Source organism: Ciconia boyciana, chromosome 3 (genome assembly GCF_034638445.1).
Source record: "Ciconia boyciana chromosome 3, ASM3463844v1, whole genome shotgun sequence".
NCBI lineage: Eukaryota > Metazoa > Chordata > Aves > Ciconiiformes > Ciconiidae > Ciconia > Ciconia boyciana.
In genome coordinates, this window is record NC_132936.1 from 95,896,069 (window position 1) to 95,920,297 (window position 24,229).

A 24,229-nucleotide genomic window follows, 5' to 3' on the forward strand; every position below is an offset into this window, starting at 1 on the left:
CTCAGCCTGCTGCTTCCACTGATACCACAGGTCTGGAGGGAATTTTATTTTATTTTTTGTAAACCCTAGTGAAGGCCCTCTCCTGTGGGGCTGGGCAAGCTCTGCCCATATTCTCTATAAGCCTGGGATCAGGGCGGCCCTGGCAGCAGCTTCTCTTTTCCACTGATCCCAATTAAGATTCAGTCTTGGCAGGATGGAGCCTTTGGAGCTGCCAGCTGCAATAGGAGAGATGAGGCTTCAGGGGCAGCAGAAATTATTCCCTTCCCTCAGCTCAGCTCATTTCTTGGATCTGGGCTGAGGATGGCCCCGGGAGTTGATCTGCAGAGGCCAAATGAGCCACACAGAGCTAAAACATTTCCATGCAGTGTCAGGCCCAGGGTGGGGAAAGGCAGCTCTCCGAAGAGGAGAGACTGTGGGTGGCAGCTGGGGAGGAGAGGGATGGGATGGGATGGGATGGGATGGGAGGGAGGATGCAGCCCCATGTGCTGCCTCGAGACAGCAGCAATCCCAGCCTCGCTGGAACTCTGTGTGTGGGGAGGCTCGAGTGCCAAAATGACCCTGTTAATGAAACGGGAGTTCGTTAAGGCCTTGGGAAGTGGCAGCAATGGCAGGTCAGAGCTGTGCAGCTGAAACCCCCCTCTCCCAGGCCCACAGGAGCAGATGCTACTGGCCAGGTCTCTGCCTGGTGCCATGCTGCGCAGCTCTGCTGACGTTGATGGAGCTGTGCCACAATGTGCACCAGCTGGTAGCTGGCCTAGGGCATGACTAATGGAGCGGCTCTGTATCTGATAGCATGTGTTATTTTTCCAAGCATAATATTAACACAACTTTACAGTTGCCTGACCCTTCTGCTCTCTCCTCCTCTTCCTCCCCCGCCTCCTGTCACTCCTGTCACACTGCAGCCAAGCTGCCCTTGACATTGGAACTAGAAACTTTGCTTTTGCTGGCCTTGTGTCCTTTCAGCTGTGCACCCTGGAAGTATCATGGGTATAGAAGAGACCGTTTCTGTTGCATGTATTTAAAGACTAAATCCTTGCAGGAACAGCTTAGTAGTACTGAGAGTTTCTGGTTTTGAGCAGGTTCTCCAGAATTTGAGGGTAAGCTCTATGTTCTCTTTGATGAAGCAATGGTCCCTGTAATACTGTTGCTAATTTGGGGTTCTGGAAGCAACCCTTAAGCAGTAATGAAGTGTGAAGCTTTGTTCCATGGAGCAAGTGTCGTATAGATGGCACCTTGGAGAGCCACAGACCCTAGGCAGCTTGCCTGATGGCCGTGGCCATGCTGTTGCAGTCGGGCTGTGAGCGTGACTGAGCAATGCCCAGTTTGTCACACAGCTCTGCTCAGAGCAAGGCTCAGCAGCGTCTTGGGGCATCTGGCCCTTCGGGTAAACTTGCTCGCAGCTGCACTTCACCGCTGTTGAGTACCCTTCGCCCCCCAAAGGAGCAGACAGGATAAGTACAAAAATAGAGGTGCTAAACTGAAAGCTTTCTAAACATGGCACTGGCAGCATGGAGGGACAGAGCAAAGTAGAGATAGCTGGATTTGTGTCTTGGCTACTGCTGTATGAGCTTGTTGTGACCAAAATGAGAATCTGCTCTTATGACAGGATGCACTGAGCTCATGCAAAGTCCTTCAGCCCTAGCCTATGAAAAACGATTTGGCTGCTCCACCCTGTGCCTTTCCAGGGAGCGTGCCAGACATGTCAGGGGTTTGCCTGCCATCGTCATGGCTTTGCAGTGCTCCTCAGATCCACTGGCTTTTGAGACTGGAGTTGAGGCTTCAACCTGAAGTCTCAAAAAAGTGAAAGCCTAGTCAGCCCACTGCAACCAGTGACTCCTCCAACTGTTTTGAGGTTCCCTGAAATGCTAAGCTTCTCTTGGAGCAAGGCTCTGTAAGTGGAGGGAAGTGAGCTGTGTTTCCATTTAACTAATTAGCAGTCCTGTGCCCTGGCCAAAGCACACATGATGTTACAGCCATTTTTAAGCTGTTACATGCCTGCATAACTGCTGCTGAGCCAGCCAGAAGGAGCTGCAAACTAGCAAAGGGCCAAGGAAGGGGTGGGATGAAGGGCCAGATTCTGTTCAGTCAAATCCCTTGTAAAGCTGAGTAACATCAGCGACTTAAGGAGAATCACTGCAGGTCACCAGTGGCTTAGAATAGCTAAAAAATTAATTCCCCTTTTTAGTGCTCAGCTGTTGTTGCTTTTTGAGTCTGGTTTTGAGTCGTTCCCATTCGGAAGAAGAGGTCCCTTCCTAAGGTATTTCAAGCTGCATCTTCCCTCTATTTCCCACTATTCTTCCCCCAGCACTTTCTGAAAGCACTGCTCTTTTGCTCCTTTTGATGTAGATTTAATCTCTTTAAGAATACTTAGTGACTAGGTTCTGCTGGCTTCTCCTTTATATGCTGCATCCAATTTTTTCCAGGGCAGGCTGAGGGTGGGGTAACTAGCCTCAGGATGTGGCCATGAAGGAAAGACAGGCTGAGCTGCCACAAAAGACACAGGCTGGATTAGCAGTGAACAGACAATAACATACAAATGGGACATTAGCTGGCACAAGTGAGAGTTTCCAGCAGGCAAAAGCTATACTGCACATGGATTCTGAGGGCTGCCATGATCTGCAATATTAGCATTCGTGTTGTGTTCAGCATGCACCGTTAGAGGTGCAACCTGTGCTCTTATGGCACCCTTCAGGAGAAGGAGGTGGTGGGCTCAGTGCTTTATACCATTTCTCTTGATTAAATCTTCAAAAACCTAGGTCCAAATTAGGAAGCAGCCCCTAGAAAAAGGATGTAAAGCTTTGTGCTATCGTCCCAGGATCAGCAGCATTTGGAGAGACCCTCTAGCAGTACAGCTGCTGCCTCTGCCCCTGCACTGGGGTCCTTGGCTTCCTGTGGGGCTGCAGCGTGTGGCTGATCACAGTGAACAGCTCAACCAACTAAACTTCCTCGGGTAGGAACAGGCCTTCTCGATAGTAGAAGAGGTGAGAGCTTTCTTGGAAGCTCAGATGGATCAGAAGGGGAATCTCCCTTTAAGTTATTCATGATTCAGGAGGGATGGACTTCTATACAGGCACTTCCCCGGATCTCAGTTGCAGTGCATGGTCATTCAGACTAAGAGGCAGAGTTCTGGAGGCACCAGTTCCTTATGTTACTCTGCAACACAAAGCAGCAGGGTTATACGCATCCACTGACTCAGAACAGGCATGTGGGAGAAGGTGGGATAATGGTGAGAGATGATAAATCATGATGCTAAGCCTACAGGATTACTCAGTTTAAGAACAGCCAGATAAAGATGAGTTTCATGCAACAACAACAACAAAATAGATTCCTTTAAGTTATTGTGACTGATCCCTTGTTAACTGCTGACTAATCATTGCAACTTATAAAGTCTATCCTGTTGCTTGTCCTGAGTTAACTACTCATAGAAGCTTGTGGATTAAAACCCTCTGAATGAATAAAAAGGGTATTCAAAGTAATGCACAACATACTCCATTACAACTAGTATTTATTAAAAATGCAGCGGACAAAAAAAAGCAAGTCTCCAAAAAGTAGTCAGTTCATCAATGTGTATTACACCATTGCCCACCCAACACTACTGACACATACAGTGCTACCGGCTCATTTCTCTCACAAAATGTTCTGTTGACTCATGCTTGGTTCATTATCTATAAATGTGCCCAGTTTCAAGACTCAATGTGACAGGAGCAAAAATGGCACCGAAGCCTTTGCCCAAAGCTTCCAGCCACTCTCAACCCAAGAAAGTAGTGAAATGTGCGTAAGTAGTAAGATGTGCGTGGTAGTCATGCATGTGCTCTGTAGTCCCTTGTGTGGTCTTCAGTCCTTTGTGTGAGCTTTACAGCATGACAGCAAACTTCTCAGAAGCCAAATAATCGTATGCCCCAAAGCATCATTTTATTACTACTGAGTATGTCTAGTCCCCTTTTAGTTTTCAAAATTATCTAGAGACTGGGTGAAGGCAGGGAGGGCAGGGTGTGTTGTGGGTGGTAGGGGGAGTTAAGTGCTTGTGTAAATCAGTTAACTTAGCAGGTTACACACGTGCTTCCTTTTCCTGGCAATTTGTTTCCATGCTGAGCTACAGAAACATTTGCGCTATCAGCGCAGCAGCTCCACAGATGAACAAGGTCTCATTTGCAGGGTGAGCTGGGACTGGTGCTCAGTACAGCAGTACTAGGTACACTCCTGGGAAGGAGCAGGAGTGCCTCTACTGTTAACTTAGATCAGTGATATCAAGGGAATCAGGACTATAACACCGAATGTAGGTATACAAATGCTTATGGAGTTTGGGTACCAAGCTTTCCAGGCTCCTTCCCCTTTCAGCTGTAGATTCTATGTGGGTCATTGTATGTGCCTTACCTCCTAAAGAATCAAATGAATTCACCTTCAATGGAAAAAGCGCCTTCTGTGGTAACTAGGGTATGAGATTTGTAAAGGATAAGCAAAGGCAGTTGTAGTAAAACATTGCCTCCTCATCTTAGACCTGCACTTACTTTAAGTGAGTAGGACGTGCGTGACAGTGTGGTGTGTGCTTTACTGATGCTCACAGTAATTTAACCTTATTTCATGAGAAGCAGCTACCTGCTTTAAGATGCTTTTTCAGTAGCCTCTCTGATGTTATTAGAGCTGTCTTCAACTCTCTGTGCGTATGGAGAGGGGAGCACCCTGAATCATGTGTGACTTCACATTAGCCATAAGCACCAGAAAACAAGTAAACCAAAGTTGAAAATACCCTGTTTAGAGCATATAAATTAATATTTGAAAAGGATCCATCAGTATTAACAAAATGTTGAGTAATTTCTTATCTAGGATAGTCAATTAATCAAAGCTATTTAATGCTACATGACAGTGGCTGCTGGTACATTTATGGGGACACTTAAGTGCTCTGAGGCCAGAGGACTTCATGAAAGCAAATTTGAGAAAGATGCAGGAAAACACTCTGGCTGAGGCAACAGCAACTACCTTAACTCTTCCAAGTGGCTACTAGTCTTAAAGTTTGTTTTATCTGTCAGGCTGCTGGTTACTAGGAGCTGCACTGTAGGATTAAAAAACTGGGAGTCTTCTGGGGCTTGGTGTGACATTTAATTCTAAAGTCAGGGAGAGCTGACACCTACTTCTGTGCGTGGCATAATTAAACCATTAAGCATGCAGTAACTAGGCCTCAATGTATTTGAGTGCTAAGGTCAAAATGTTGGAACATGCTTCTAAAAGTGTAAAAGGTATCTTTCAGATCAGCAAAATAATCCTTCCAAACCCAGAAATCCTCTGTTTCTACATCATGTTTTACAGAGCACTCAAGGCAGAGAGCTGGGCAGCTGTCTTTTTTTTTTTTTTTCTTTTGAAAAGGATATGTGGATATTTCCCACCTGCAGGCAAGGGAAGCAGTAGCAATGCAAAGGGATGGGAGCTGCCCCTCTGACCCCGGCTGTTCCACAGTTATAATCTCTGCTGTATGGTCAGGTTCCCCAGTTATGTTCTTCTCACTGTCACCTTCTAAATTCAACTAAGGAGGTCAGAGGGACAGACACAATTCTGAAATCTTAATCCTTGACTTAAAAATAGTTGCCAAATAACAGCACTTTCAGCACTTGCTTCATTTCCAGAGCTCACAGTTGCATGGTGTGATGACAGCAGCTGTGAATATTTCACAGCAAGAAGAAAAAAAAAAAACCCAACCTCTGTGGTATAACTAGGAATCTTTGCTCCTGGTGAGGATACTGAAATGAAGGTATTGGCAGAGTGGAGAAGTCTGTCCTCTAAAACACACGCATGGTTAGCAACAGGGATAAGTGCCTCCACTGTTCACCCAGCAGTAAGCTGACAGGGTAAGGCAAAACCGGAGTCAGAAGGTTGTTGTATGGTACACCTGCTGAGGTCTCCAAGCCTACCAGCTGAGCAAAAGGAGTTCATTGAGAGGCTGAACATAAGCAGTGGTCACCTGGAGGGCTGGAGGTGTCTGGATATGATCTAGACCCTTGAGAAGTCTCCCCTCTGCCCACCTGTCTTACTAAGCAACTTTACTTCTTCGATCACAATGTCATGAGTAACTGCTTTGCACATGTCATACACAGTCAGGGCAGCCAGGCTGGCAGCTGTTAGAGCTTCCATCTCCACACCTGTCCTCCCCCAGGTCTGACAGGAGCTGCGAATCACCACTGCATATCTGGCCTCATCCAAGCTCAGAGACACCTCAACATGGTTGAGGGGGATGTTGTGACACAATGGGATCAACTGGCTGGTCAGCTTTGCTCCCTGAATTCCTGCGATCTGGGCTACTGCCAGCACATCCCCTTTTTTCACCTGGTTCTGCCTCACCATCCCAAATGCCTTCTCACCCAGGCGAACCACAGCACCAGCAACAGCACTTCTTCTTGAATCTGGTTTCCCTCCAACATCTACCATTGTGGCCCGTCCTTCCTCATCAGTGTGCGTCAAGTGGTCAGAGGCATGAGGTACCTCGGTGCAAGATCCTGGACTTGCCTCTTTGGACTGACAGTTCACAGAAGCTTGGCCAACAGGAGAAGCCTCAAGGCACTTTGTGTCAAACATGGAGCTTGGGTCCTTCTGGAAGACACAGCAGCCTCGGAGCTGGGTTTGTAGAATTCCTGTCGTTATGTGCCACTGTTGCTCTGGGTGAGATCGTGGCAGGGAAAGTTGTCCTGTAAGCTTATTTTTCATTAATGCTTTTCCCATTTGTTTGGGTAAACTTGCTCTCAAAGTCAGCCAACGGCTAAATGTGTGGCCCCACTGTTTTGAATTTGGGGGATTCTGTAGGGCATCTTGGCATAGTGGGAATGACATCAATGCATGCTCTGGGGAAAAAAAAAAGTAACATGAGGATACATCTTATAACTGGAAAGCTAAGTCTGCAGTAGCTGAGAACCCTGTCAGAGCACTGCTTGGGACTTTCTGTATTGCAAAAACCTCAATAAGCCTGCAACCATCCACTTTTCTCCTCAAGCTCTTTCTCTTCTCTCTCATCAGTTCCCTGCATTTGCTGGTTTGTTATTACAAACCCCAAGACTCAAACCACTTATTTCAAGGTCCCTGGCAAGAAGAAACAACTTGCTTTCAAAAAGTATCAACACTTGCTGAGAAACAGCAGCCAAGAAAGCGTATAGGACCATCAGTTCTGAAGAAAAGCAAGTCACAGCATCTCAGCATCCGTTTGAGATTATCCCAGCACCAGTCTTCTTTCGAAAGCCTGGCAGGGTTAATAGGAAATTTTTGCACTCAGATTCTCAAGTCTGCCTTTCCAACCACCTTCCTCCTAGCACAGGCGGCTGCACTTCCTGCTTTCAGCTCCTTCTGCAGGGAAGGGTCATGCCAGCACTTGAGGACAGCAGGGACCAGAAGCACCACATCTGCAACTGCACTGTCTACAAGCTCAGAGGGTGGCTCTGTGATGGGAACCTCACTTCTTACTGCCAGCTCTTACCACATTAATGACAGATGAAGTTTAAGCACTGGAAAAAACCACGCTCCCCTCATTGACAGATAGGTTTTAAATCTACTCAGAAGTATGTTCCAAGTCAAGCTGGCAGAGCTCCCAGCTGGCAGAGAGGTAGTAAGCCCTCCTGCCCCTTTTCACCATTTAATCCCTTGGTTTTGGCATTTGCACAGGGCTAAATGCCAAGTGTCAAGACAGAAGGAGTCTTTTTCACATGAAAGAAGTGATTTGTTTTGTAAGTAAGTAAAGAGAAAGCAGTACAGAGGGGTAAGTGGCTAAGCCCTAGTTTAATAGCCTCATTGATAAGCATGTTTCTCTTTTTCTGGAGCTCCTGCTCTCTTTGCTCTGCTTTGAGAAACTTGGAATTGGGTTTTGCTCAGTAACCTCCTTTGGTAGCTCTGGTATTCAGGGACACCCTTACTCATGAGTTTTCAGACTGCCCACAGGTGAATCAAAGCAACTTCCTGGACTCTCTGCACCTTGCTGAGCTACCTCTGCTGCCCAGACCTACACGTATCACCTTGGACTGCCCACATGACAAAGACATGGTGTGGACAAGGCATTGGTTGTGCCCCCCACCCTCTTTTTTGAAAACCAAACCAATTTCTTCCTCATTAGTCCCAGCCTCTGCTATAAGACTGATGCCCTTAGCACTTTTTTCATCCAGAGTACCCTCCAAACATTGACCTGAAAGTGCCCTTTACTGAAGCTTAAATCAACTGTAGATTTCATGATCTTTTTTTAATCACTGCAATACTCAAAATTCAGGCAAAGGCCCTTTTTGATCTACAGCTGATGGCCTACCCACTAAAATTAAGATTCCTGCAAGTTTAGTGGTAATGTGTTTACCCTCAGAGGAATTAGATTACATGCACATAAATGTTTTGTGTGCAACATTGCTCTGCTTTAGAAGAGCACAGAAAATTGTGCTTATTCCTCCTTTCTTTCCCTCTCTCTTTATACAGTGGGGCCTAACCTGAATATTCCTTTTAAAATCCAGGAACTCAAAGTACTCTGTTCTTCTGGATTCCTTGATTAGCTTTACAGCTGAAGTTAAACCCCTGGCAAGGTGTCTTGTCTTCAGCAGAAGCTGGACTGCAAAGGCAAATACTTACTTCCACAGGGTAAACACATGTGGGTGGGAGCAAGGAAGAGAAGAACTGTTTGCTCAAGTGGTAAGTAAAAAGACAGCAACAGACAGTAATGCATGCAAAGCATCTTTGCTTTTCCTAACAACATACATTTTCTTCAATTTGTACCTAGTCATCTCCATGTTCACCCAAATGGCTCATATACCTACAAAAATAGATAATGTTTTTCTACAGCACTATATATAACACAACTGAAACCATCTGACAAACTGCATCTCCTCATATTCTATTACTGCACCTGAAGTTTAATTGTGTTAGCTTCCAACTAGCACAATCTCAGGCAGGGAAAAGAAGGGAGGAGATACTTAAATTAAGGAGGAAATTCCCATAACTGAAGCAAACCTGAGGAGAACAACCTGCCAAAAGGAATATTTTGATTAGGGGAAACAGGATACAAACCATATAGCAAAGGATCAGACAACAGCAGTGCAGGGAAGAAGCCAGGTTTGGCTCACTGGGACTAGCAAAACCAATTAGTTATTTCCACAGCATTCGTTAAGTTTCATTAAATTAATTCCATACACACATACCCCCACTGACTGTTTGCACGCCAGCATTATTTGAAGTTTGTAAGTAATTCAAAACACAGTGAGGAAATCTCCTAACGCTTCCCCATGTGTCGCAGTGGGATATTCTCCACTCATCTCCAGTCTCTCCACTGATGCAGTGACTGCCAGCACTTAGTCTTGAAGGGACATGGAACAGCTGGGGGAGGACCTGGACAGGCTGTCTATTTTACTGTATGTATGTCAGACTATGTTAAAGCACTTTTCAAAAGGAAATTGGATGGATCTGATCTGTAGACATCCAAACATTGCCATGAATGCTAACTTTGGAGCGTGGGGATTCTTTCAAAGGCATCTTGACAAATTATGTAGGTCCCAGTGAGCTGTCAAGAGTTTAATATAGTATTTTTCATCTTAAAAAAAAAAAAAGACAAAATTTTTCCTCATGCAGCAAGTCAATACACACTTTAAACAAAGGGTCCTCTTTCCCCTTTTCCTGGAACACAATGCAGCAGTGGCCAAATACAAAAGAGCAAAAGCAAACAGAGAGACAATCTTGCACCACTGAATCCATTCACTTTAAAACTCAACATGGAAAATGATGGCCCTTTAAAGGGGGAATCAAGTGAAAAATATTCCCAGTGAAAACCTATGTTAAAAGACCTCTGTAGATCCTATTTCCTAATAAAGGCAACAGAAGTACAAGCATTAGGGTCTTGGTTTAAAAGAGAGGAGTTATTATATCACCTGTAGCAGAGACTTGCAAATTAACACACATTACCCTCCCCAAGGGTACCTCTTTTAAGCTGCACAGCAGCTAACCAGCTCCAGAGCATCAATGGGAGGATGAGAGTTTGGGTTTGAAACATAATGTTCATCTCTTCCACCCTTGCTGCATCTCCCCCCCTTGTTGATAAGGAACAACTTCCAATTAATCTCACAATGCTAACTTTTGCAAGCATTTCTTAAGTCTAAGGAAGAAAAAAGTATTTAGGAAGATAGCTATCTTACAAAACAGGGAAACGTAGGCATGGAGGAGGTAAAACCATACTGAAGGAGATATGAAAAATCAGTAAGAGAACCCCAGCAGTGCCACATCACTCGTGGACAGAGCTTCAAGCAGAAGGGAAAGTTAGCAAACATCTTCAATAGACACAAGGAGAAAAACAGCTCTTGCCCGTAAGGCTGGCCAGATACCAGATACTACAGTTTTCACAGTTGTATTCTGAGACTTTGCAGCAGTAAGAGGACATTTCGAAAGAATGAAACCCCAAGTTTCAGATTTTGAAGTAAAGAAGTAATGAGGTGGGAAAACTTGCATTTCTGTCAGGTTACTGGCTCTATATATTACAATCAAAGTTGAATTTCTTAATTGAGGAATAAAAGTCCATCCTGCATCCTTTATGTTTATATGGCAATTTGGTCAGTTTCATAAAACTCACCCCAAACTGCCTTGTTAGTTACTATACAATTCTTGTTAAGTACAAAGGAAGCAGATAGATATGAAATTAGATAGGAAAGCTAGTGATCCCTTTGGAAAATTAATGAACTTTCAAAATTAGAGAAAACAAAAACAGTGTTGTCAATAAGAAGATTGGGTAAGGCTTGGTAGGGACATTAAACCTTTCCTCCTCTTCCACTTCAGCATAATTTTAACTGCAACTGCCTTTTAAGAAACCCATTTCTTTGCCTAAACCTAAGCCAGAACCAATCACAAGTTAGACTTAAAGGCCCAATCCACTCTGCTCCCCCACAGACAAAAACCAAACAAAATCATGGTATATTTATTACGTACTGATTTGTCACCCACCAATCAGGATCATTGGCCGGTTTTTCATCTGGGAAATGTTAAACATGCCTAGAAATAAAATAAGGAACACATAAAAATCCTAGCTTTTTAGGTTTTAAGTCATGCATCTGGTTTATATATTTAGTTTTCTGCTCTTCACAGTGCAACCTGCATGCTAGGAAAACCAAAGCTCAATAAAGACCGAGGGAGCTGGAGGAAAGGGAATCTAGCATGGTATTATTTAAAACCATAGCTGCCACAGTCTCCAAGCACCCAGCTGCTATGGGTCTATCACACTGTAGAACCCTTTCCCAGAAAGTTTTCCATAATCTGAATTACAGTCTACCTGCTACAGAATTCAAACAGCTTGGGACTATCTTGTTTCTTAACAATAGCATTTAACTGTACTAGTTCTATGGATAAGCTGTTAACAGTGTTCCAGTTCAAAGAAGTCCAATCACAGAAGGCCCCAAGGACAACACTAGGATTAACACAAATTGGAAGAAGACAGACAATGTCAGGTAAATGCTGCTGATGGCAAAATGCCTTTACTAGAGGGGAAAGCACTCTTCTCCCTGCCCCACCCCCCCCTTCCCAAATCAGAAATGAATGGTCTAAAAGAAAAGGAACCAAACCCTCCACCCCTTCCCTTATGTTTACAAGGCACTATTTTATCTGGGTCAGACCAATGTACTTGGCAAGTTAGTCTATGCTCAGATTTAAAAGCTTCCTTTAAATTTGTTTTACACATCACGAAAAAAAGGCAAAACCAACTGTTAGTAATCTGGCAGAATCTGCAAGAGAACAAAAGGGCCAAAGTCTGTTTTTAGTGTAAAGGGGACTGTTTCATGATCATTAAGCCAGTTCATGTACAAGAGGTCAGCATTCCCAGCTGCAGCCAGATTACAAAAATATGGTTAGGTTCAGATGTGACTGAAATATAGTTTATATCAATGTAAATTCAGAAAAGACTAATACAGCCTGAGGATGTGACTGCATCATCATGGACCTTGTGTCATGACCTTATGCAGAGCACTAGATGAGTGGCTACAAATTTCTGCATACTCAAAAAGAGACTTGTCACTTCTAGAAACATGTTAATGCAGTAGTTGGACAGACAGCTCAATTTAGCTTTAGTACTTATTTTACAGCAAACTAATTTTAAGAAAAAAGGGATCCAGTACAACTCCATCGACTTTTGCTTAGCTTTACACTTTGCTGTTGTTATCATGAGCAATAGTATTCGCACCTCTTTCTTTGAAGACAAAAGTCAGTCTGAAAGGCTTTTAGACAGTCTGGATTCTAGCTCATGTGGAAGGTTAGAAGACTCAAAACTGACATCCAAATTCTGGAGTAACTGCAGAACTGGTATGTTACCAGCTTTCTACCAGACAATACTCTTATCAAATGGGAAAATTCTTTCCTTAGTTAATGCAGCTTCATTCAAGAAACTTTTTGTTCTTTCCTTCTCCTGGCAAGTCAATGCATCCCACAGCAGTACCAGGACATTGTTTTCCCTAGTCACTGCTGTTATTTCTCAGGTACAGCAAACATACCAGCATGCTGTTTCTTTTTTCTGCCTACTGCTGCTCCAATGATTTGAACCAATGCTTCCTCTGAGGCACCTGACCGTAGGTGATCTCTCAAGGACACTTCTGAATTCCCAAAAAGGCACACCTGCAGCCAATCCAAGGAAACAAAAGAGGAGAAGTGAGAAAGAATAAAATAAATGGCTTTTACAAGTATTTCGTACTAACCTCAGAGTAAAGAGTTTTGAAGAGGCCTATCCTACTGAAGAAAGAGAACGTTTATGGAGATTGTTTTCTTTATCTCTCTTCATGTACACACACACAGACAGCATGGGACATTTATGTAACCTAAGCTCATTAGGCCTTCAGGCTGCCTCAGTCATCTGACATTAGGCAGCAGCACAGCTGTTGTCAATATCAGGTGACAATGCATAAGTGCCAATTTTTAATTAAAAACTTTAATTTTCCCCCAGAAACTGCCAGTTTCAACGTGGCAGGAAATGGTTATCCCTCCCTTTTCTACAGCCACTGAGCAAATGTACAGGCTGCTCTTGAAGGAGAAAAGTTGCAAGATGATGTTTGGTGAAAAGAGGCAGGATCCTTGTGGAACAAAAAGCTAAGCCCGCACAGCTGCTTGGATCCTTTTTTAATGGGAAGTCATCTGCTTGTCACATGTTTAAGATGATTTTGAATCAAAGATTAAAATAAATGTTTATATTTACTGGCCTTGCAACCATGTTTTACAACTGAAGTTAACTATGTTAGTAAAACAGAGAAACCAAAAAAAGGTGATGTAACAGCTCCCTAGCAACCCAACAAGCTTGAACAAGAATGCATACAGGATAGATAAACTGGAGTTAGCTGGTAATAATTATGCGTCTTTCCATCCTACTTTACTTCCCAGCTACTTTTAAGGGAAGAATGTCAACACTACTTTTGCTGCATGAAAGCAAAGAGAATCATGTTTCACTACCAACCTTTAGGTTCCCATCTGCTGTTATCCTCAGCCGATTGCAGGATCCACAGAAGTGCTCTGACATGGAGGTGATAAAGCTGATTTGTCCCTGGAAATGTGGCACCTTATAACTCTAAAGAAATGCAGAGGAGAAAAAAAGAAAAGTCAAATACAGACTCCTCATTTTTAAAGCTCCACTTTCCAGAAGACCAGAAGACATTTTAACACAGATTTTCTTCAGTTGTAAGGTCACATGAGAGAAAAAGGCAAAATCAGTTTTGTCAGTTTTGTTCCAGTCTATTCTGCCCTGTTCCTGGAAATTCACAAACTTGTTAAATGTTTGCTCTCATAGTTATCAACTGACAGGTGATGCAAGTAGGCATGTTCTTACTCAGGCAGCCATAAGCCACAGATTCATGTAGGCTAGAAATCCCCCATGTGACACTGCACACTCTAAAGCAATACTGTTATTTCACTGAACAACTGTTTCATCAGACTTGTTAATGTGCAGTCATAGACAGACATAGACTGACAAAAGTTTCAAAAGTGGTAAATACAGGATACAAGCCTGCCATTCTTTATAGCTGACCGAGGCATCTAGTAAGCACATTGTATTTCTAAAGGTAAAGACTATGACCAGTGCATTAAACACTCAAAGAGTGTTTTTGAGACAACACTAAAGAGTCAAACCACATGCAGGCAGCTTGACCAAAATCCCAGAGTTACTACACTAAGTATTTTTTACTTTGCTTGTCAAATATAAATGCTGAGCTTGGGAGAATTTGGGGATTTAGGGCAGGGAAAAAATGGGGACACATTTCAGATGTTCTTTGTCTAACCCCACCTTGGCTGTGCTGGAAGCTTCACAGGGCAATTTCTCCAATTCAGGCCATCGCTGTTTAATTGTATCAAGCATTTCTTTGTAGCTCACCATCTTCTTGAAGTTCCATTTATTCCCTAGAGTTAACAAAACCAGCATAACTTTAGACCGTGGATTTTATTTTTTTAATTAGCAGAGAACCACCTTTACATTCGCCACAAATCTGTTTTTCTTGTAGGTGTCCCAGCCCCAACTAATCCTGCTACTAATCCTTCTCCAACTTATCCAAGGAAGACAGATAAGCTGCAAAAGATACAATGTAAAACTTAGGGCAATTCCTAATTCCCCAAAAGAGCTCACCAAAACTTCCAGAGACAAGCCCATGGGGTGAATAACCACCAGATAACCAACCAGATTCACCTATGTCCAAGGCAGACTCCATGCCATGAAGAATCTCAAAGCAGGACTGCTTACCATCAAAGGGCATGTATTCTATAAACCGCACATCAAGGGGCAGATCCTTTGTGAAATCCACAAAGCCCAGCAGTTCATCCTCATTGAAGCCTCGCATCACCACACAGTTTACCTGCAGGAAAAAGCAGACACCTGAAATTAGTGAGCAGAGTATGACTTTCTTCCCTCCTACACAAGGTTTCATGGTCCTTGCAGAAGACAAGGTAGATAAAGAACTTTTTTTTTTTTTGAAAGAAAAGATGATGAGAGAAGTTAGCAGGATTGAAATGGTATAGATGATCATTTCTGCCAAACTTGCCTGTAAGTTTTGGCATCCAATCTAACCAAAGTTGTTTAAAGTTGCCTTGCTAAATGGAAAACTAATAAAAGCTAGGTAACAAAGGCATCATCTTACCCACCCAAGGTATGGCAGTTTTTACTGTCTAAAATAACTCCTCCACTCCCCAGTCCTACATTGTATGGCTGCTGTAAAAGTACTGGCAGGGTACCTTCTATAGCACTCTTTTTGGCAGATGACAGGCAAATGCCCCAGACCAGGAAGTGTTCACAGCATGCTCCATAACCCTAGGCTGCAGGATGACTAGCTCTACCTTCCTCCAAAAACAGGTTAAAACTAAGTTTTCTGCACATTCCTCATAAACAATATTTACATTGGAGCCTCAGGTCCTCTCTGCTTTATCTGAAGAACAACAGATAGCTGTGCAGTTGCTAAAACACTCCCCATTAGCAAGGCAGACTTATATGTCTGAGCATCGTGCATCATAATTCTCAAGATCTTTCAGGAAAGCCTAAAACCTAGTTTAATTTCAAGTGTTTTTCATAGCTCTATAGCCTAAAACACTTACACATCTTCCAAAGCACCAGTGAAACTGAAGGGAACCACAGCTGCAGAACTGCAAACAGCTGAGTTAGGGTGGAGTTTCATGTTACAGCTAAGCTGGTGTACCTGCACCCCCAAAGGAGGACTCCCTTTCCCTGTCTCTCACACTGGCACTCCTCAGAGTCTGCTGTAAGCAGCTGAAGGAGACAAACCAGGAGAAAATTAATGTCTTTCTGCAGGGTAGTTTTCTGCCTGTTAACCCCCCTTTGGCCAAGTTCACAGCTGGGTCAGATACATGCCAAATCAATAGAGGGAGTAGGAAGAGGCAAGCATAGAGCACGACCACCCTGTAGCCTGCAGCTAGGCAACTGACAGGCTTTGTGGCAGAGTGAACCAGTACCCTCAGCTGCATGAGGAGATAATACGAATTTCCTCCATCACCTCTTGATGTGATCTTCAATCTACTACAATTTTCTTCAGTCTTACCAAAAATTATTCAGAGAGGGGGAAAAATAATAAATACCTCATCAGGTGAGCTGTATCTTTTATCACCATTTATGGTAAAAGACAACAGCTCCAGAGTAAATAAACACTGGCTTTACCTTAACAGGACGGTAGCCAAGTTCTGTGGCTTTGTGGATTCCTTCCATTACCTTGTGAAAGCCTAAGATATAAAAAGAATAAAAGTTTTTCTTGTTTAAAAACAGAATGCAAAAGGAGGTTATTAAGTACAAGACAAAAAGATGACAAATAAAACCCAATCTGATTCAGTAGACAGGGCTGCAAGTAAGAAGAGCTGCAAGTAAAGAGACTTCAATGCTACACACACACCCCCCACGCCCTCCCCAAAGGCTGCCAATGTTACTGTGGTCAAGTCACAGAGATAAATTTTTTAACTCATATATGGGTAGACAAAAATACTGGTATGCTTTTCTGCATCTTTGGACATCCATGTATCATTAGCGTATAATTCTCTGCTTCCCCATACTTCACCTTTGTCTTGTGTTACGTTCTTCTTAAAGTGAGTGGCAAGCATTTGTGAACTACCTCCAGATGCAATGAAGAAAGAATACTAAATTAATGTTTATTTGATAATAACAGCACATACATCTTCGCTAAAATGACAGAATATCACTGTTCTGAGTCAGACAGCAATATTGCTAAGTGAATTTTAAAAGGATCTTTCTAAAGTATGTATGGAGGGCAGTGGGGTTCGGAACAAAAAGCCCCTCGATTCCCTGTTCATCCCTGGCTACAGATGTAATTGGCTTCCCAAAGTTACTGACTATCCATTAGTTTGAAGATCACAGGCAGCATTTTACAGGATTGTCATTTTTATTACTACTTCAAACATGTAAAATTGGTGAGCACAACATGGTGGGGATTAGAGCATTTAGGAAAGCAATTCAGTTGGCCTTTGACCCTTGAAAACAAATGAAAGATGTCAGAAACTGCAGTGACTTCAAGGAATGAAGCGCCCAGCCTCACCCTACCATTTAGTGTGGCCTACACTTGTCAGCTGCTCCCAGAGAGATATAGTTAATTTAGGGCAAGTGTCTTCACCCCTACATATACCTCCTCAATTTGGAAGAAAAATAAAGCAAAAATGCTATTTTCGAATTCTAAAGGCCTTTAGGAAAGCCTCTTAATCTTCTCATTCAAACCACACCTTCTGTCAACTTTAAACAAAGTTAAGACCTTTCATCATGATATCAGTTTTACACTTGACATATTATTCCTTCCCTGCCACACTCACCAGCTGGCAGAGAAGCAAGGTGAGAGTAGCAAGAATGAGACAGCAAGCTACCGAGCTCTGGGTATGCATGTCTGGTGAGGGGGCCTGCTCAGCTGCTAGCCCTGTGGTACTTGACAGGGCAGGAATGTCTCCTGCCCTGTCAAGTACCAGACTAAGTTCCCTTCCTGTTCCGAATTCTAAACTCAGGTGTGAGAGACCAAACACGGTATGAGATTAAGTTCCTTCTTCCAAAGCTGTAGTCTTCAAGAGCATATACTTTATGCATGCTAGCAAAAAGGGCAATATCTTCCAGAAGTTTGTGCTGACAATCCCTGTGCTGTTCCTAGTCATGTTTTTCTGTGTAGGTCCATCACCCTCCTTTCCCTATCTCTTATCTACTGGAAACTCAGATTCTTTAGTGAAGAGATGATACCTTCATTAATCTGTAGGTGCTTTACCAGAAATAAGCAATAACTCAATAATATTCTGTGCATACTTAATATCGGATGTGTGCAAGATCAGGGAAAAAAAAAAAAAAGGAGAGACAGGAAACTTTCACTTAACTGCTTTCTGGCTGGTAAAGGCATTAGAAAGCATGAACACAGGAAAGCAGAGGATGCTAATTGTTTTATAAGCAGGTCCTAATGCTAGTCCTGGCTGCAAAAAGAGAGGTGAAAAGCAAGGAGAAGACAGTAAACTAACTCTTGCAAGCGACTGTTTGACGTTATAACTTGTCACCCTTCTCCTTCACCACCTATTTGTTTCGCATGCGCCCAGGAAGTCTGCAGCACTGGTGGTAGCTTTCATTCCAATTAAGCAAGTTTGCAGGCTGAATGGGGTAACAGAGATAATGATAGACTGCTGTAAGCACATCCCAGAGCCACGAATGGGATCAAAAGGCTCTGCAACAGCTCAGAAAACCTTATATGCGACTTCAGGATTGCAGAAAGGTGAAACTGAACTTAACTAAAAAGGCCAGGAAGCAATCACTAGCAAGCAGCAGATCAAAAACTCCACGTTTGAATACTCGCATGCTTGGGCTCAGCTCCCTGTAGAGGTATGGAACAGGATTACAGCTTGCAATGTATCTAACTCAATGTCCTTCCCAGTTCTACCTCCTACCATGCTAGCACAAGAGTGCGGTTTAGAACAGCTATCAAAAATTCTCTACAAACAACAAAACAGACTAAGCTATTCTGATTAATGACAACTATAAGCTTGTTTCCACTGAAAGATTTTGAGGGCAGGGTGATTATTTAAAATAAAAATTTGTTACAGCAAAAAAATAAAACCCTAACTGTGTTTCATATTTTGATGTTAACTGTTCTTTGGTTTTTCTTTATGGAAAGCTGTTAGGAGTTCATTTGTATTGCCATACTTATTGAAACATCCCTTCTAGATCAAAGTCTAGATCAAAGATCAAAGTCTGTGTGGTAATAGAACAACAAAAAGGATAAAACCAAAACATTTCAAAATACTAGAGCAGAAATGAATACTAGATGTCATTGTGTCAGGAAATATTGTTGAGGCACAGAAGTTCTCTAAGTTTTTGTTTGACATTTCAAAATGACAACCCTTCTCCTCTTCCACCCAATGAAAAATTTCAATATTTTCATCTTTTTAGATTTCTTCTGAAATCATAACTTTAGCCAACTTTAAAGCACAGAGAACCTTAGACGCATCCAGAACAATCCTATGTGGGACAACACCTCCCAACACTTAATCCTTACAAGAAGAAAGGCTTCAAGCCAATGCTTAATGATTCAATTACAGGACAATATTATCTCATTTTCCTTGTACTAAACAAAAAAGAAGGGACAGGCTGTGAAACAGGTTGGACTGGCTACCTGCAAGAAAGTACTTTTCATTTGTTCATCCCTTAGAATGTGGTAGATAGGGAGAAATAGAAATATTACAGTCCTCTAATGTGCTTTCATGCATCAGTGAAATCTCTGATCATCTCACAGTCCTTCCCTCTATCCCAACCATTTGGGAATAAAAGCAGGTGTAATGCAGGTCACCTGCACCAAAGACAAAATTCCAGCCTTTTCTTAAAACCCTAGAATGAGTTTCCAGAGGAGCAGAAAAATTCATTCCCAGTTTCTTGAGTTCCAGGTTAGCTCCATAATCAGATGCCACCTTTACTTTCCACAGAAGTTACCAGCCTGTAGCAGTCTCAAGACCAGGAATCCCTCTCACCTTAATAGAGCTATATCTTGTCACCTCTGGAACTGACACAGGAGACAGGGTAGCACAGTAGGGCAGGCACTTTATTCTCTGCTCATTCCATACTGGGAAACCTCCTATTAAATAAAAAACCCTCAAAAACAGTAAAAAAGTATTTTTACATAATTTCAGCCCTTAACAAAAGAAAAAACCCAACTCGGCGTTACTATTTTTATCTGATCTCCACTTAAAAAAAAATTATCTATGATTTGGAGACTTCAGTCTCCTCCTGTTCATTCTCTATGCTATTCAGCTGAGCAATTTCTTTCTCTGTGGCTAAAGACCTTTTTTTCTTTAAAGGGGGAAGAGAGGAAGCGAACATTTATATAAATAAAAATTACCCTCATCCCCCAATAACTTTTAGTTTACTTTATAAGCAGCACATTCCTAACAGCTTCCAATCAGATATGAAGAGCTGTGGCCATATAATTCAGGAAGCTGGAGGATCAGCTTTGCCCCTTCAGTAGCAAAGGAAGGGCTTGTTTCCAGTGGATGTCACAAACCAGGTAATATTCAAATGCAGAGAGCAGAAGGAAAGAGCACAGTCAGCACCTGCTTGTGATTAAATACTTCCAGATTCTCCTCTGGGAGCCAACTGTGCCATGACACAACCAGATTAATGCAGTAGCCCATGCTGGAAGGATAATGCTCCAGTCAGATTTATGACAGGAACCATTTCTGCACCATGACATAGAAACACGAAGAAGTGCTCCCAGAGAGACTGTAGACAAGGACACCTTTCTGCACCTGTCAGCAGAACTTCGATTTGATAGCAGAGCGATTCAAACATTGTAATTACTTCTCACAACATCCCAGATTTCTACAGCCCTTGCCCTACATTTATCTTACATTGTTACACCATCTAGTGGCTACTTGCAGGTTTTGTCTGGATTAGAAGTTCACAGACTGCCAAAGTTACATTACTGGACAGAAATAGAATGATACAAGATCAAATCAGTTTTAGGTTGGAAGGAAGCCCAACCCTGAAGCTGAACATCATCATGAGCTTTAGGATTCACTTAAACAAGAATCTGTAACACTGGGCACATCCAAGCATTTCTGAAACTTTGTTTGGAATTACTAGCTCAATCAGAGAGAAGTTACAAAGCTAGTACCCCTCCTCAAATGACCTCAGCCACGGTTTATGTTCATTCCTATTAAAAACTAGTGCAGGTAGGGAACATCACTAATCACAAGCGAGACCACTGCTAGCATGCCCCAAATATAACTTCAGAAGCTGCCGCTATTCGTGACAAGAAGTTCAGTTCTTCTGGCATCTTAGTCCCCGGCTGCTATACTGGGAACATCTGTTTTTTGAACAGTATTAAAGAACAGCAGCACATGATTTGGAGAGTCCTCTTGATACCCATGATCCAGTAATCAGCCAGTTACTGGCAGCTGTAGTCACCGTCCCACTGACTGTGGTGAGTTGAGCATCTTCTACTCCACCAGCTCCAACTAAAGGGGCTCTACCTGCCTAAGGGTTGTAGAAAGAAGGAAAAAGAGTCACTACCAAATAAGCTAGTATAGACTACTTTTCCTAGCCTCAGAAGGACAGCAATTCACTCCCCTCCCAAAATAACTGAGTGTGACAGACATACCAAACAACTCACAACATTACTGCAAGTATTAACACAGTTGCCTTAGAAGACAAGCCTGTACCTTTCCTCCGGACAATGAACTCAAATTTAGCTGGGACCAAAGTATCCAGGCTAATGTTAATGGCATTCAGTCCTGCCTCCTTCAGTCGGGGCAGCAATCTGGCTAAGTTGATCCCGTTGGTTGTGACAGCAATGGTTTTCAGCCCTTCCAGTTTGTACAGTTGACCTAGGAAAATAAAAAGTAAAAAGAACACCTTAAAAGAAGTAATTCAACTGTAAGTTACACAGAAAACCCAAAAGAAGATTTGTGAAACAAACAAACAAAAAAATATCACTGAGGGTGCGAGGAAAGCATGGACTTTTCAGTCTTCTTCCAGCTGTACTGGTTTAAGAGATCCATTTTAGCACAAATGCATTTCAAAAGGTATGAAAGACAGTAGTTTATTGCAAGCTAAATTGGTTATAAAGAACACTGAAAATGCACACTAATTTTGTTCTCCCTTTCTTAAATAGCTACTTTATTGTTGTAAGAAGGCCTCTGATTTTGTTTACCTTCTTTTCCTCAATCTAGCTTTGCAAACTGAATTATGTGTTCTGCAATAATGATAAGAAGCAGTAAGTCATCCCTTTCACACCTGACACCTGAACTAGCTGTGTTTATCTAGCAACATTTATCCTGCTATGCTTTACCAACAACCAGTTCTAACCCAGAGGTAGCTGCCAGCAGTAGTGACTTTAAGCTGCTGAAAGAAATACCACATATACTCCTAACTAAACAGGAAAAGGTCAACATATTAGACCATTACAGAGTATCCAAGGCAACAACATCCAAGGGACAACACACTTGCACTTAACAACCGAAATATTTCCATTACCCACAGTGGTAGCCCAGCCAATTGAAGAGGACTTACGCAAGACACTAAAAAAATGGTCAACAAAAGAAAACCACATAAGAAACAGTTAATATGATGAAACTAAGATTTAGGAATAGCTGCCTCCTCATAAGCCAAATGCAGAAATCCTCGGTGTACCAGATCTCCAGAGGGCAGGCTTTCAAACCTCCAGTTATCAGTACAATAACAAATAGGAAAAAACCCTCAAAAACCACTTGCAGAAGCAGAGCCACAGCAAAGTAATTTTATTTTCTTATTTTCCCTCCCTCCCTTCTCTCATAGCCTCCACCCTAATTAGTTGAGAAATATTTGAAGAACCCTTACTCTGGAGGCAGCTGTAATTACAGCACAAATATTTCATAGTCCCTTCTTCCCTCCCTATTTATCTCTATTTGCTCATGTTGATAAGGGCTTTACTTCTGTTTTATCTCATTTCCCAGCTATTCCCAAAATATTCACCCTAAGCTGGGCCCAAAACTCTGCAATGGGACAAGCCAGGTCACACCAAAGATGCTGAAGCTCACAGCAGCAGCATTTTGCAACTTGACTAGGAGCCCTGTAAAGAAATTTGGAACTTGAGGCTGTAATGAAAGAGCAATCTTCACTAAGAACTAGATTTTTCCGGCATTCACCTCTCAAAATTCCTGACCAGGAGAACCTTTTCCTAGAGGATGAGTTTTATTGGCCTAAGTTTGCCAAAAATTACTTAACACTAGCTACCACTAGCACCCTAGTCTTTGGGAGAGCATAGGATACACACTGCACCCAGAGGACAGCATAGCAACACCACTTTTGTTTACAGCCTCAGAACACACAAAATGCTCAACCTCCTAACAATAGAGAAAAAAGACTAGCTGCCATACAGGCTTCATTGCTAGAAATGTAAAATGCACAAAGGCATTGAAAGGCCATGTTGCAGCCGAAAATGGAAAAATTAAAAAAGTAGCACCAGCTGACTAGGTCAGTTAGTGCAGACAGCAGCTGTTATCAATGCATTTTCTTTCTCATCAGACAGGACGAGATACAGGATGAGGCACTGGAAATACACTAATATGTGGAACCACCTGTAATAACAAATTTAACAGACTTAACACTAAGACCACCAAGTTAAAAAGGACCAGTTAGTACACTCTGCCTTATTTGTGCAAGCTAAGGAGCAGAACATTTGCAGTTGCTTGGTTTCTTGGCTTGTTGATCTCTAAATTCAAAAGGATGAAAGAGATTTTGTAACTTTGTAACTCACCTTGTACCTGTATTAAGTTTGTCTGCTGACCTTTGGTCACTGCTTTAGCAACAATCAGCACAAGCAAAGACAACTGATAAAACTACCAAGTAAAAACGGAAACAGAACAGATACTACAATTCAATAGCATGAAGCTAAAAGGTTGTATGTCAGGCTCAAGCTACCAGGTAAACCATTTTACATTTACCTTTTCCTTTAGGATCAGGAGCATCTTCTTAAATAGACAAGTTTCTTACATATTCTCCTCTAATCTTTTTCCTAATTGCATTTCTGATTGAGTCCAGAAAAGGTATGTGTATCTCCTAATACATGAATTAACAAGTCTACCCTGCACCATTTCACTCTTGAAATGCATATGTTGCTATAAAAAGTCATCCAACTGTCCATCCCCCACTCCATGGAAAATTATTTTGTCAGTGGAGATGTGCACTTCTCAGACTATTAATAATAAACAGCTATCACACAGTTTATATCTGGTGCTAATTAAACTTTGAGTATCCCAAAGGAGATGGTTTCTATATTCCACTATCAGCTGCTTCAGAAAAGTCTCAAATACATGTTTTCAGCAGTCCCCAGGACATGATTTAGCTTTCAGCAACTGCTAGTTGCTGAGTCATAGTCTATGTATGTGCACGCGTTAAAAGAAGATTTGAAATAATCTAAAGAACTGTAGCAGGTCTCTGAATAACATGGTCTCCTACAGGAGCTTCAAATCACATTTGTTCATTGAAACAACAAAAAAGTTTGAACTAGAGTATTAGAAAAATAGGGTAATAGTAATCCAGCATTAATATTTTTGAGCTTTATTGGTATTTCACAAATCATTTATGGTTAAGAGAAAGGTTTGCTGAAAACAAACCTAACTTAAATCTCAACTCTATTCAGCACCTGAGATATTGCAGCTAGCTTCTATAAACTATCTAGAAATCCAGATTAACTCTATCTCAGCCCAAACCAGTACACTGTGCTAAGATGGCTTCAATAAAGGTGCCTAACTCAAATTCTGCAGAAGACATTTTTGG

General features: G+C 42.3%; 1 protein-coding gene across 4 annotated transcripts in view; it reads right to left on the reverse strand.

Moving 5' to 3' along the window:
* Positions 1-5,134: 5,134 nt before the first annotated feature.
* The window catches only part of MOCS1 (molybdenum cofactor synthesis 1), a 29,839-nt gene continuing 10,744 nt past the window's right edge, over positions 5,135-24,229 (reverse strand). For 2 of the 4 annotated variants that reach the window (XM_072856712.1, XM_072856714.1), the window contains exons 4-11: positions 21,133-21,297; positions 16,112-16,173; positions 14,690-14,801; positions 14,240-14,352; positions 13,418-13,528; positions 12,468-12,588; positions 10,933-10,980; positions 5,135-6,827 (exon numbers count right to left, since the gene is read on the reverse strand). In XM_072856712.1, coding sequence (XP_072712813.1) covers positions 5,983-6,827; positions 10,933-10,980; positions 12,468-12,588; positions 13,418-13,528; positions 14,240-14,352; positions 14,690-14,801; positions 16,112-16,173; positions 21,133-21,297 — 1,577 coding nt within the window. In that variant the 3' untranslated portion in view covers positions 5,135-5,982. Of the gene's footprint in view, positions 6,828-10,917; positions 10,981-12,467; positions 12,589-13,417; positions 13,529-14,239; positions 14,353-14,689; positions 14,802-16,111; positions 16,174-21,132; positions 21,298-24,229 lie in introns of all 4 variants that reach the window. The other 2 variants (XM_072856715.1, XM_072856713.1) reach the window with 2 other exon arrangements.